General features: G+C 49.6%; 1 protein-coding gene across 9 annotated transcripts in view; it reads left to right on the forward strand.

The window, feature by feature from the left end:
* LOC115645308 (KAT8 regulatory NSL complex subunit 1-like) overlaps positions 1–13,596 on the forward strand; it is a 137,177-nt gene that overhangs the window by 113,329 nt on the left and 10,252 nt on the right. For all 9 annotated transcript variants that reach the window (XM_030549758.1, XM_030549762.1, XM_030549757.1 and 6 more), the window contains 2 exons: positions 286–340; positions 6,869–6,981. In XM_030549758.1, coding sequence (XP_030405618.1) covers positions 286–340; positions 6,869–6,981 — 168 coding nt within the window. The remainder of the gene's footprint in view (positions 1–285; positions 341–6,868; positions 6,982–13,596) is intronic.

A 13,596-nucleotide genomic window follows, 5' to 3' on the forward strand; every position in this document is an offset into this window, starting at 1 on the left:
ATAAGATTGAATTTATCAGGCTTCTGTTGTCACATCGCTGGCTGGTGCATACATGATAAATCTAAATCTGTGGCTTCTAGGAGCGCTACAAGATAAGTGGTGTGCTTGTATGTGTGTATGTCTGTACTAGGAAGCTTTGTCAGTAAAACTAATCACCTTTGGTCTAGTGTCCAGTAGCTATGAGGAAGGAACTATCAAGCCAGATCTTGGCTCTGAGTCTTAGCCAAGAGAGTGACATGGCAGTGAGTGCAGAATTGTTCTGACATGGAATATTCTTTCCTGCAGCTGGAGAGTGGTAGAGCCCAAAGATGTGGAGCCACTGGATCATATGGACTCTGAGGTGAGACAAAATCTACTTTGTCACTTTCTGGTCTCGAGCACTATTGACAAATTATAAATGTCTTTAGAAGCAACAGCCATTCTGGAAACGTCTTATTGGCATTTTGTATTATTAGAAGTAAAGATTGAATGTAAACTGCTAAGCCTGCAGGCTTTAATAAGCAAAGTCTGTAGTAAATATCCAGCCACAGCGCACAGCTTAATCAGTGAACTGCCAGTATATGCATGAGGGTCAAAGCTTGCCTCTGTCAGGAACACAACCAGGACGTGGGTGGTCATGCCTACTGGTCCAAGCCATGGGGGTGACCAGGCCTGGAGGTTAGAGCTGAGCTACAAATCAGAACACCTAGGCACATAATTGAGGCCAGAACCAATGGGTGAGCCAGAGATGTAGTTGGGAACTGAAGACGGGGGTCAGAGCCAGAGATGTCAGGGACAGAGTAGGGTAGGAAGGAGCAGGTACATGCTGAATAGGAGCAGAAACTGGAGCAGGCACAAAAGCAGATTGGGAATAACAGCAGGTACATTATACAGGAAGCAGGATCAAGTGCAGCTGTTGAATGGGCTGAACTGAGCAGCCCACAAATTCTGGCTTTTTCTGGGTCAGGTTGTAGCTTAGCCCTATCCCTTCACCAATCAGGAAGTACAGTCAATTAGGTAGCCCCTGCCAGGATCAGCTATGCTCGGTGTGTTACTAGGAGACTGACCCTATTGCAGCTAGCCCCCTTGACAGCAAATGCCCCCAACCCTCAAGGGTGCCTTCTAGGGGCTTTACGGCCCAGTTTTTCTAGGTTCTTCTGGTGAAAAACATGTATGAGCTCCAGAGCACAGACATTCCCTTCTGATTCCCAAGACCACTCTTCTGGACCGTAACCCTCTTAGTCCACCAGGTTGTAAAATAGACCTCGGATTCATTTAGAATCCAGGATTTCTTGCCCTTCGTATTCTTCTTGATCCTGGACCTCCATGGGAGTGGGCCATGAAGCAGAGTGGGATTTTTTTGTGTAGGGCTTCAGGAAGGATATGTGAAAAACTGGGTAGACTTTCACGGTTTTAGGCAGCTGGAGTCGGGTTGACTTGTTCAGTGATCTTGAATGGATGCAAGTATTGATGATCTTATTTGGCTGGTGGGTAGGAGGATTTGAGATGTTTAGCAGACAGCCATACCTTATTACCCACTCTTAGTATGTGTGCAACTTGGTGATCTTGGTCGGCATGGTGTTTATAAGTTTCCTTGGTGGCTTCCAGATGCTCTATAAGTTCCTGGTGAACTTGGTGAAGGTGGGTAACAAGGTCTGTTCTCAACAATAACTTGAGTCAGCAGACGCGGCTAGAGGGAACTGAGAGTGAAAGCTGTAATTGGCGCAAAAAAAAAAAAAGGACTGTTGTGGATGGAGGCATAGACAGAGGTTTTGTAAGTGAATTCAGTGTATGGCAGAAGAGTGACCAGTTATCTTGGCGATAGTTAAGGAAGCATAAAAAATATTGCTTGAGGATTTGATGTACCTGCTCCATCTGCCCATTGATCTATGGGTAGTAGGCTGAGAAGATGAAGAGTTCAATTCCTAGGATTTTATTGAGTTCATGCCAGAACTGGGAAGTGAACTGTAGGCCCCAATCAGACACTATTCCAACTGGCAGTCCATGGAGCCAAAACACATGGTTTAAGAAAATGCAGATTGTTTCGTGAGTATTGGAGGGAGAGCGAAAAGAAATAAAACACACCATCTTCATGAACAGATCAATGGTTTTCAGGATGACGGTGCAACCGTGGTAGAAAGGGAGCTCTGCAGGAATTTCTTTGCGACCATGGACCAGCACTGAGGTGGGGTGGCAGAAGCTGGAGTAATCCAAGCATCTTAACACGTTTGCCCTTGCTTTGAAAGCTTAGATCAGAGAAGTCAATGTATTTCTTTACATCAAGACTTACCCTTGGCCACCAGAAACTTTATACCTGCAAGTCCTGAGTCTCATGGTGTCCAAAATGGCCAGCACCCGTGGTGTCAGGGCACATTCTTAATACTTTGAGTCTGGGCTGATCATCTAGAACAGGGGTAGGCAACCTATGGCACGGGTGCCGAAGACAGCACGCAAGCTGATTTTCAGTGGCACTCTCACTGCCCAGGTCCAGGCCACCAGTCCGGGGGACTCTGCATTTTAATTTAATTTTAAATGAAGCTGCTTAAACATTATAAAAACCTTATTTACTTTACATACAACAATAGTTTAGTTATGTATTATAGACTTATAGAAAGAGACCATCTAAAAACATTAAAATGTATTACTGGCACGCGAAACCTTAAATTCAAGTCAATAAATGAAGACTCGGCCCACCACTTCTGAAAGGTTACCGACCCCTGATCTAGAATGTAAAAGTGCTTGCTAAGATCTAGTGGACCATTGTGCAAATGGAAGCCTAAGCTGAATGGTGCATTGGAGGTATCAAGGGTCTCAGAGTTTGGCTGCTTGCAGGTCTTTTGGGAGTAGAGCCCGAATAAGAGATGGTAAATCCTGGGCTGTTGTTCCACCAACAGAATTAGATGTCATAGCACAGTGTTTTGGGGAGTAGTGTTCAGCAGAGCATATTTGTCCTTGTGGGAAAGGCCGTCTGCTTTCCCTTTCTGTGATGCAGGGCAGTGGGTAATATTGAAATCAAATCTGGCAAAGAAAAGTGACCCCGGATCTGATGATTAAGCCATTCAAAGATATTCTAAGTTCTTGATGACGTGGATCAGGAACTGAGCCCCTCCAAAAAGTATAGTCATTCTAGTCCCAGTTATCATAGTTCTTCTCAGCGGGGGTTAGTTTACGTGAATAATACACACGTGGATGGAGTTGGTGATGCGGTCCTGCATTTTGTGAAAGTTTGGCCCTGATTGCAACGTTTGAGACACCTGCTTCCATGGTAAAAGGTTTGGATAGACAAGAATGGGAGCAGAAGGGAAGGCTTTCTTTAGCTTACTGAAAGCAGACTGTACTTGGGGAAGATGATAAAGCCAATGAACTCAATAGTGTCCTTATAACATTTGCATTTCTCAGGTCTGATGTAAAGTTTGTTCTGGTGGAGTCTGTCAAGAATGTTGCTGACATGTTGCTCATGTAGTTTCTGGTTTTTTGGAGAAGACAAGAATATTATCTAAATAAACAACAAATTGTTCCAGCATGTCCTGAAAATAGTAATTTACGAAATGCTTTAACATAGAGACATTATTTAGCTCAAAATGGCATAATTAGAATATAAGAACAGCCATACTGGGTCAGAACAAAGGTCCATTTAGGCCAGTATCCTGTCTTCCGACAGTGGCCAATGCCAGGTGCCCCAGAGGGAATGAGCAGAACAGGTAATCCTCAAGTAATCCATTCTCTGTCAGTCATTCCCAGCTTCTGGCAAACTAAATACTCAAAATGCCTGAATGGAACCTGGAACACATCTTCCACTCATCACCTTCCTTGACATGAACCAGATTGCAGAGTCTGTGAAGTTTAGGGAAAAAACAGCCAAGCAAAGTATTTAAAAAAGTTGTTAAGTGGCAGCGGGTAGCGATTTCGAACAGTCACTATATTCAGAGACTACTGATCAATGCAGGGGCCAGGGAAATGTCTTTTTCATACCAAAAAAGATTGGAACCCCTGCTGTAAAGGCAGAAGGACAAATAAACCCCTTCGGGAATTCTTATGGAAGCATTTCCTGGAATGTCTGAAGATTCAGTACTGAGAGGGAATATGAAATAATCAGAATTGTGATGTGTTGGTAAGACATCTGCTCTCTCTCTATATCAAAGACGTCAGCGAAGTCTCGCTATTTCCCCGCAATACCTGAAATGGTTGAGAGGGTGCTGGAGAGAGCAGCAGCTATCTTTGAACTTCCCCCTTCAGCAGCTCTATTGTGAGAGGGTTTGGATCTGACACCAACCTTGGGAGACGTAACTGGCAGCAGAATCTTGATGTAAAGTACACCATGCCTGATCCCTACTGGATGCAGAGGTCATGGTCAACCAGCCATGGAATGATGGGGGACTGAGCGGCACAAATCGGTCCAAATTGCAGAATCTCCTAGTTGACCTGGAGTGTGGTCAGAGTCAGCAGTGTCATCTGGTGATTAATAGGGCCAGAGGAGGGGGGGACCCATCAATGGATTCCATCAAATCAGAGATGCTGTTTCACTGATTGGGAATGTTATGGGTCCAAGTGAAATCTAGTTCCATGAAGTTGTTAGAGGCTCCTGAGTCCACCAGTGCCCTTAGCTAAACCCCCAATATGGCAGGGTATTGTAGCCAAAGAGGAAGTTGGAGGGTGGTGGCTCACTAGCCAACTACAGCCAGTATACTGTTTGACAGAAAGGGCTTTCCCAACTGGGGCAGGACACGAGTCTTACTGACACCACTGCACATAGTGCCTGGGTTTTCCGCAATATAAGCATAAATCTAGAGCTCGTTGCAGGTTCCTTTCTACGTTGGCAAGGCAAGGTCGAATTTTTTCAGCCTGTGGGTATAGAAGATGGAACTTGCTTTCTAGTTGACATTTGGCCAGGTGATCATCAGTGCTGATGCACAGCCTGACCAGAGCATTTAGGTCAGACAGTAGCTCTACCAACTTGTCCTTGATTTCTTCATTCAAGTCATGCCGGAAATGGTAGTGCTGTGCTGCACTGCTTCATTCCACCTAGTGGCTGTCACTAAGTGCCAGAATTCCATGGCGAATGGTCTATTCCCTAGCATAGGAGCCAGAGCACCCTTGGCAGAGCAGGTACAATTCAGGTAATCGAAACAACTGCCATGTCTTCATGGAATTCCTCAAGCTGCCCTAGCAAGAGGCTGGAAGTCTCCTTCCAGGCCAGGGCCTTCCAGTTAACAGGCTGATGAGCCTAAATCGGGCGTGGTCAGTAGGAAATGACAGATGTCATCACATGAACAGGAGGCAGCATTGATTCAGGAAGTTGCAAAATTTCCCACAGTCACTGTCAAACTGGACTGGCAGCAGAATTTTCAGTTGTACCTGCAGGGCCATGATTTGGGTTTGTAGCTTCTGCAAGGTGCCCATTACCTCTGTTAGGAAGAGAGAGCCCTAAATGGGGGTCAACCTCACAGCAGAACCTCATTTTCAGTCTTTCTCTTGCAGGCTGCTCAGTCTGTCAGGAACAGGACTGGGAGGTTAGCAGTTAGTCTTAGTAGTTGGAGTCATGGGGGTGGCCAAGTCTGGAGGTTAGAGCTGAGCAGAGAATTTGAGTCATGGGATGTCCAGGGGCATAGTCAAGAGCAAAGCCGAGGTCAGAGCCAGGGATCAGAAGCCAAATACCAGAGCCAGTAGGTGAACTGGAGTCTTGGTCAGGAAGCGGAGCCATGGATAGAGAAGGGCAGGCACAAGAGCAGGCTGGGCAGGAACAGGCGCATGAAGCAGGAGCTGGAGCTGTCAAAAGAGCAGGCACAGGCTGGAAAGGTGCAGGCACTGAGGAAACGTGATCAAACACAGCTGTGGGGTGGGATGCATTGAGCAGCCATCAAGCTCTGGCTGCTGCTGGGTCAAGTAGTAACTTAGCCCCACCCCTCCACCAATCAGGAAGTGCAATCAGACAGCCCCTGCCAGGATCAGCTATGCTTATTCTGTCGATGGGAGATTGACTGTGCTGCAATTGGCTCCCTGACATCTGCATCAGCTGTTATGAAAAAGCATGTATTGGGTCATCCCTCTCTACAAGCAGCAGCCACAGCAAACCCTTGAGTGGTGCTTTAATGTTCTTGGCATCCGTTCACATGATCTATATAATAGAGGCTTTGTCTGTCTCAGAGAATCCAGACAATAGTCTCATACACAAACTGCAAATTCAGCGGCTCATGAAAAGTATGACTGGGTTAGTGATTCAAAACAGTGTTTCCAATTCCCCAGTTAAGGGAGATTTCACCAACCTGAGCAACCACAGATGATGTGATTATATGGTATTGCTCAATGTTGGAAAGTCTCAACTCCCGTCACAGAGGGCTTATTCAGTAAGAGAATTCATCTTGAGTTCTAGTGGGCTGCTGTGTTCTACAGAGAACAAATTTGTGAAGAAAACTGTTCTATAGTTACATGAAATAAACTTCTCTCTCTCTCTCTCTCTCTCTCTCTCTCACACACACACACACACACACACACACACACACACACACACACACACACACACACACACACACACACACACACACACACACACAGCATGAACAGATGTCTCATCTTCCAGCATTCAGAATCCAATTATATAAATAAATATGTAAGTCACATACAGCAGATTTTGTGATTTTCACCAGCCAAACCTGAAGTACAGATTAAATCCTTGTTAACTTGATCCTATGTGAATTGACTTCCATTTGGAAACCTTTTTTAAGGAACTGGGTGGGGGAGGGGGTGTGTGAAACAGACTGGTTTCTCCAATATTGTCCAATAGCCATTGTTATCTGCTGAATTGTACTTGACCAAACAGTAGTGTCACCCTGAAGACAGAATGTCATCTTTTGAATATTAGAGGGAAAACTAGCTTTGTTCTTTTTCCTAGCTGGAAGACACTTCCGATGAGACCTATCTGAACCATCACACTAAGTATGAGGAGCTTGAACGAGCCCGATGGGATTCGTGGGCAGCAGCTGTTTCCCACAAGCGAGGAAACAGGTATCATTTTCTCATTAGCACTACATAGCAAGGCACGGAAGCAAGAATCTTTATTTCCTCTTCATGTTAAACTATACAGAGATCCTGCTTTGGGGTTGTCACATTCTGGGTTGCACTCCAGACCAGTGAGGGGTTGTGTGGTTATAGGTCCCAACGTGGGCCACTCACAACATGTGTTCTACACTGACCAGCTCTCTCCTGGACAGTTCAGGTATTAAAAATCCATTGTCCCTGTAAAGGGTTAACGTTCAGCAATTTGCTTCTTGAACTGTTAGCAAACAGTTCAGTTTAAACACAGCACTGGACTGGTTTAGATTAAAAAATAAAACAAGATTATTGACAAAAGAAGATAGGATTTAAGTGGATTCAGGTACCAGGTATTAATGTCAGAAATGGTTACAAGAGAAATAAAGACAAAATGCTTTCTAGTGGCTAAAATTTAACAAGCTAGATTTGGTTCAAGGTAAAATCCTTACAACATGTTCCCAGCAATAAGGCTGACCAAATTCTCAAGTCGGACTTTCCCCGAAAATCAAAAGGCTGGTTCCTTTGTCATCTTAGGTGAAAAAGAGAGAGTTTGGGATTCTTCAAGTGCTTGCTCATGTCCATTCCATTTTAGGTGTGTGCGCTCGCCACATGTGCCAGAAATTTTTCCCTCAGCAGTATCCCTGGGGAACAGCTCTGACGCCCTCTGGAGTGGCTCCTGCATAGCACAATATAAGGGGTGCTGCTGGCTCCCCCAACCCTCATTTCATTCTTGCTGCCAGTGACGGTGCTGGAACATCATCTGCTTCGGCTAGCACTGTTTCATTCTCTGTTCTTGCGAACTTTGAAAACCTGTAATATAGTTGTTTATATAGTTAATAGTTGAATTAGTTACTCTTAGTAATAGTTCTTGAACTCTTCATTAGTCCCAAATGGGACTCACAGAGGGACGGGGCATGCCAGACTTTAAGCCCTGTGATGATTGCAAACGGCCTGTGCCCATCAACGATTCGCATAGTAGCTGCTTACAGTGCTTGGGCGAGAGGCATATAAGCGACACATGAGGTCTTTGTAAGTCATTCAAACCTGGGATAAAAAAGGAACGGGACAATCGCTTAAAGATGCTCCTGATGGAGTCGGCACTCCGGCACCAAAGCAATGGCCCGACTCGATACCGAGCACTGCATCGGCCCCCCTCCATGGCTCCAGCCAAGAAGCTGAAGAAGACGTGGAGGAGGAAGTTTGTCTGCTTCCCTTAAGGAAAAAGAAAGGGCTGGGGGTGAGCCAAAACCTGCGCCAGGCAGCTCAATGCCCCCTTTGGGAAGTCAGGCCCCAGCTCAAACTGAGCGGTGCAGCCCATCCCATGCTTTGCCTCCAACTCCAGATAGAGGTAGCCTCCGCCAGCTACAAGTGCTGTCAAGGCCCTGCAGGCAGTTCAGGAGATCCTGATGCTTCCGGTGCCACCCACACTAGCTCTGGCAGTATCCAGGTCTCGGGGTAAACCCGCCTTGGGATCTTCGCATGTCCCCGCCTCAGCGGCACCATTCCCCTTTGCATGGAACGTCCTGCCACCACTCGCCCACCCAAAGCCATCACGCCTCAGATAGGCAGGCTCAATGGAGCCCTCTTTGATCCCCGGACCTTGGGCACAGACTGAGATTCGAGGCATACCTCCCTGATAGTCTGGCGCAGACACACTGAGGCCTGCGCCCCTAGGCAGGAGCACTGAGACCAACCCCTCGCATCGCCAAGAGCTCGGTACAGATCCAGGGGTCGAGGTCACCAGACTGCTGTCGTTGATCTCGGAGATGGGGATCACCACGTTTGGAGAGTTTCTCCCAACAGCTGGTGTGTGATAGCTCCGAGTCCTGCTCAACATCCCAGTTGGGAAGAATAAGGCGTAGATCACCAGGTTTCCGACGCTGATACACCGAAGGCCATCTGTCCCCAAGGCCCCAGCCAAGGCATTTGTCCCACTCGGACAGGTCTGCCTCCAGGCACAGCAGCCGGCATCGGTCAGATAAGAGCCACTGCTCCACCTGGTTGCTGGGTAGCGACTGCTTCGGCACCGAGCAGGGCTCCCTAACTGCGGGACAGCCTCCGGCTCCTGCAGTACTGCCTACATCATCAGCACTAAAACCTGTCCCATGGCCCTAAGCACAGTGGCCGGCACCATGGAACCCCTGGGGTTCACCCCAGCCTTCCTAGGCTGGCCACTTGGTGTTGGGAGCCTCGGGCAGGCCTGTGGCCTCAACATCCCAACCTCCTTCAGTGCCTGAGACTTTTGGGGGAAAGGACCCCACAGGTCCAGGAGCACTCGGGGGAGCAGCCTGCTAGACCACCAATGAACGTGGAGGTTCCTGCGGTACTGGCATCGTCCTCGTCATCACCAGACAAGGCTATCATGGAGCCGCCTCACCCATTTCTGCAGGATGACACTAAGGCACACCAGGAACTATTGAAGAGTATTGCATCTAACCTGGGGCTCCAGGCCGAGGAGTTGGAAGAACCTTTGGACTCGTTTGATATCCTCTGCTTCTTGGCCCCTGCCAGGATGGCCCTTACCCCTTCATGAAAGGGTATCAAAGATTACCACCGCCCTGTGGCAGACTCCCTCCTCGCTCCCTATCTCTGAAAGGGTTGAATGCAAGTACTTTGTGCTAACAAAAGGGCACGAGTACCTATACTCCCACCCAGCCCCCAATTCCCTTGTGGTTGAGGCGATTAACCACAGAGAGAGGCACAGCCAATCAGGGGCTACCCCCAAAAATAAAGACTGAAGGAGGCTGGATCTTTTTGGGCGTAAGACTTATTGTCTTCCAGCCTGCAACTGAGAGTGGCCAATCACCAGGCCCTTTGGCTGCTATGATTACAACATGTGGCAGGCCATGGGCAAGTTCCAGGTTTTGCTCAAGGAGGGCACAAGGAAGGATGTAGTGCAGCTTTTCCGCGGTGCGTCCCTCAGTGGGGCTGTGGGGTATCCCACCGCCTCACTCTAGTCCGCCGGCAGTGTGGGGATGGCCTGCACACAGTCAGGGGCTCAGACCTTTAAGCAGGGGGGCTGAGCCAATAGTTCGAATAGCCGCCCAGGCCCTAGGTCAGGACAGGGCAGCAAACAAACAGTCAGAGACCCAGGCCCTTAGTCAGGGGCTGAGTCAGCAGTTCAATAATAGCCCAGGCTCTAGGTCAGGGCGGGGCAGCAAACAAACAGTCAAAGACTCAGGCCTTTACGCAGGAACTGAGTCAATAGTTCCAATATCATGGAGGCCCTAGCCTCTCCAGGCCAGGGAAAAGGGGAAGTCTGCCACCCAAGGAGTGGGTGGCGGGGGACACAGGCCCTCCCACTCCACTGCATCCCAGCCCGGGGCCCTAGCAGCGGCAGAAACTTGCTGCTGTCAGTGGGGATCCTGGCCGCAGCACACTGACATAGGCTCTGGCAGTGTTTTAGCCAGACGGGGGTTGGCTGCCCCCAGGCTACTTCCACACTCCTCCTCGTAGGGTACCTGAGTCGTCGTAGCGTCGCCGGCAGTCGCAAACACCATCGGTTCCTCTGGGTAAGTAGTGGATGGTAGGCTCAGCTGCTCCTCGGGGTAGCAGGCAAGAGGCAGGCTTGGCTCCTCCTCGGGGTAGCGGGCAAGACGCAGGCTCGGCCAGTCCTCCCCGGGGTAGCTGGAGCGGGGTAGGCTCGGCTGGCCTGGTGCGACGTCAGGCTGGCCGCGGCCTTCTGCTGTCTGCCCAGAGGGAGCTCGGTCGCAGACGTCTGGCCTCTCCGGCGGTTGGTTCCCAACTGAGCTCTGCCGGTGAGCTTTTATATTTCCGGATCTGCGCTGTGACCTCTGAGGGGCGGACGCAGGACCCAGTGAGTCCGCCCATGCTGGTGTTAGGGGAGGTTCGTCCCTCAGCGGGGCTGTGGGGTATCCCACCGCCTCACTACAAAGGAATTCCGGACAATCCTCCAGGAGGGCACAACAGCAGCCAGAGCAGCTCTCCAGGCAGCTTCTGACGCGGCAGACTGCAGCCTACACCATGGCCTATGCCATCTCCATGCGGCAAGCTTACTGGCTGCTCCTCTCAGGCTTGTCCACCAAGGTTCAGCGGTTGATGCAGGAGCTGCCCTTCAACGGTCAGGCCTTATTTGCAGAACAGACTGATACCAAGCTGCATGGTTTAAAGGACTACCATACCGCCTTGAAAACACTGGGGCAGTACGTCTGAGGCCCAGCACATAAGCAGTTCAAAGTGCAACCGCCTCAGAGCCAAGGGAGTCGGCCTCAGCAGGACCTGCCTCACAAGAAGGCCAAGGGGCCAAGCGACCATTTTGAGGGTGCACCAGAGAGCAACCTATCAGACTATTCTCCAGATCCATCTTCCCTGTTTTTTTTCCAACTGCCTTTCCCTTTTCCTCCCTGCATGGGCCACAATAACCTCAGACTGTTGGGTCCTGAACACAGTGGTGCAGGGCTATACCTTTCAGTTTCTATCCCCACCCCCCTTCCCTGTCCCTCTTCAGGTATCCTTCACAGGAGGTCCAAGGGTTGCTGCAGATGGGGGTGGTGAAGGAAGTTCCTTTAGAGTACAGGAACCGAGGGGGGTTTCCCGATACTTTTTAATCCCAAGGCCAAGGGCAGTCTGCATCCCATTTTGGACCCGTAAGACCTCAACAAGTACCTAAAGAAGCTGAAGTTCCACATCGTCTCCCTGGCTTCTATCATCTCCTTCCTGGATGCAGGAGACTGGTATGCCGCCCTTGACTTAAAGGATGCGTACTTTCACATAGCGATCTTCCAAGGGCACAGATGTTTTCTCTATTTCACGGTGAGACCGGGCCAGTATCAATTTACGGTCCTCCCATTTGGCCTGGCGACTGCACTGAGAGTGTTTACCAAGTATACGTCGGTGGTGGCGGCTTACCTCAGGTGCTGGGGTATCCAAATCTACCTGTACCTTGATGACTGGCTCATCAAGGAAACTCCAGGTCTCAGGTGCAAAGGGATGTTGTGGTGCTGCAAGCCACTTGCCAATCCCTAGAACTACTGGTGAATGACAAAAAGTCCACGTTCGTACCAGTGCAAAGGATAGAATTTATCGAAGCGGTGCTCAACTCAACCTGCATGAGAGTGTTCTTGCCACTAGAAAGCTTTTGGGCCTTGACAGACCTTATCGCAGAGGTGTCTGCATTTCCCCTGACTACAGCTAGGGTCAGCCTGCGTCTGCTGGGTCACATGGCAGCTTACACGTACATTGTCCGCCATGCCAGACTCCGGATGCGGCCCCTGCAGCAACGGCTGATGATTGCCTATTCCCAGTCCATGGAGTTGATGTCAGATGCCTTGGCTGAGGTGCACGCCTCAGAGATCTCCAGACCCAGGGTATGTGGTCCTTGGAGGAGATGGTGCTCCATATAAATGTCAAAGAACTCAGAGCGGTCTGATTGGAATGCAGCATCTTCCTACCTCACCTGTCAGGCAAGGTGGTGAGAGCAGTGACAGATAACACAGCCTCGATGGTCTACATCAACAGGGAAGGGGGAGCATGCTCATCGGCTCTCTGCCAAGAGGAACTCTGGCTCTGGAACTTCTGTGTCAACGATGAGATCCACCTGGAGGCTTGTCACCTCCCTGGCGTCAAGAACACGCTAGCGGATCACCTCAGCAAGGCGTTCTCCTCTCACCACAAGTGTAGTCTACATGGTCTTCCAGAGGTGTGGAACTCCTCAAATGGATCTGTTCACCACCAGGCAAAACAGAAAACGTCATCGGTTTTCCTCTTGACAAGGTCTGGGCAAGGACTCCCTCTCCGATGCCTTCCTCCAGTCATAGTCAGGGGGCCTGATGTACGTGTTCCCTCTGATCCTGCTCATCACCAAGGTCCTGGCAAAGATCAAGAGAGACAGGGAGCAGGGCCTTGCCAGCACTGGTTCAGCACACTTATGAACCTGTCAGCAGCCCCTCCTTGGCCCCTGCACAACCGACCGGACCTTCTGTCACAGGACCATGGTCGGCTTTTACACCCCAACCCCTGGTTCCTCCACCTCTCGGCATGGATGCTGCATGACTGAACCCGGAGGAGCGGACCTGTTCAGAGGAGGTCTGACAGGTCCTCCTCGGAAGTAGGAAGCTCTCAGCTAGACTGACTTATCTGACCAAGTGGATGAGGTTTTCCCACTGGGCCTCCGAGTGTGGCATCTCTCCCTTGCGATTTTCCATACAGGTTGTCCTAGACTACCTGCTTCATTTGAGGAACCAGGGCCTGGCACACTCTTCTGTTAGAGTGCATCTCGTGGCCATCTCCACTTTTCACCTGCCAATCCAAAGACAGACAGTATTTTCCCATGACATGACTGCCAGATTCTTGAGAGGGCTCAAGAGACTCTTCTTGCAGATATGGACTCCTGTCCTGCAACAGGATTTTAACTTGGTCCTCTCTAGGCTCACAGGCACCCTTGGCGCTGCTGGGTTCCTGTTCCTTTTCCCATCTGTCATGGAAGTTCACACTCCTGGTGGTGGTGACATTGACAAGACAGGTCTCTGAAATTAAAGCCTTGACCTCAGAACCGCCGTACACAGTCTTCTACAAAGACAAGGTTCAGCTGCGACCCCACCCAGTCTTCAAATTGGTGTCCTCCTTCAA

This window comes from Gopherus evgoodei, chromosome 2, assembly GCF_007399415.2.
Source record: "Gopherus evgoodei ecotype Sinaloan lineage chromosome 2, rGopEvg1_v1.p, whole genome shotgun sequence".
NCBI lineage: Eukaryota > Metazoa > Chordata > Testudines > Testudinidae > Gopherus > Gopherus evgoodei.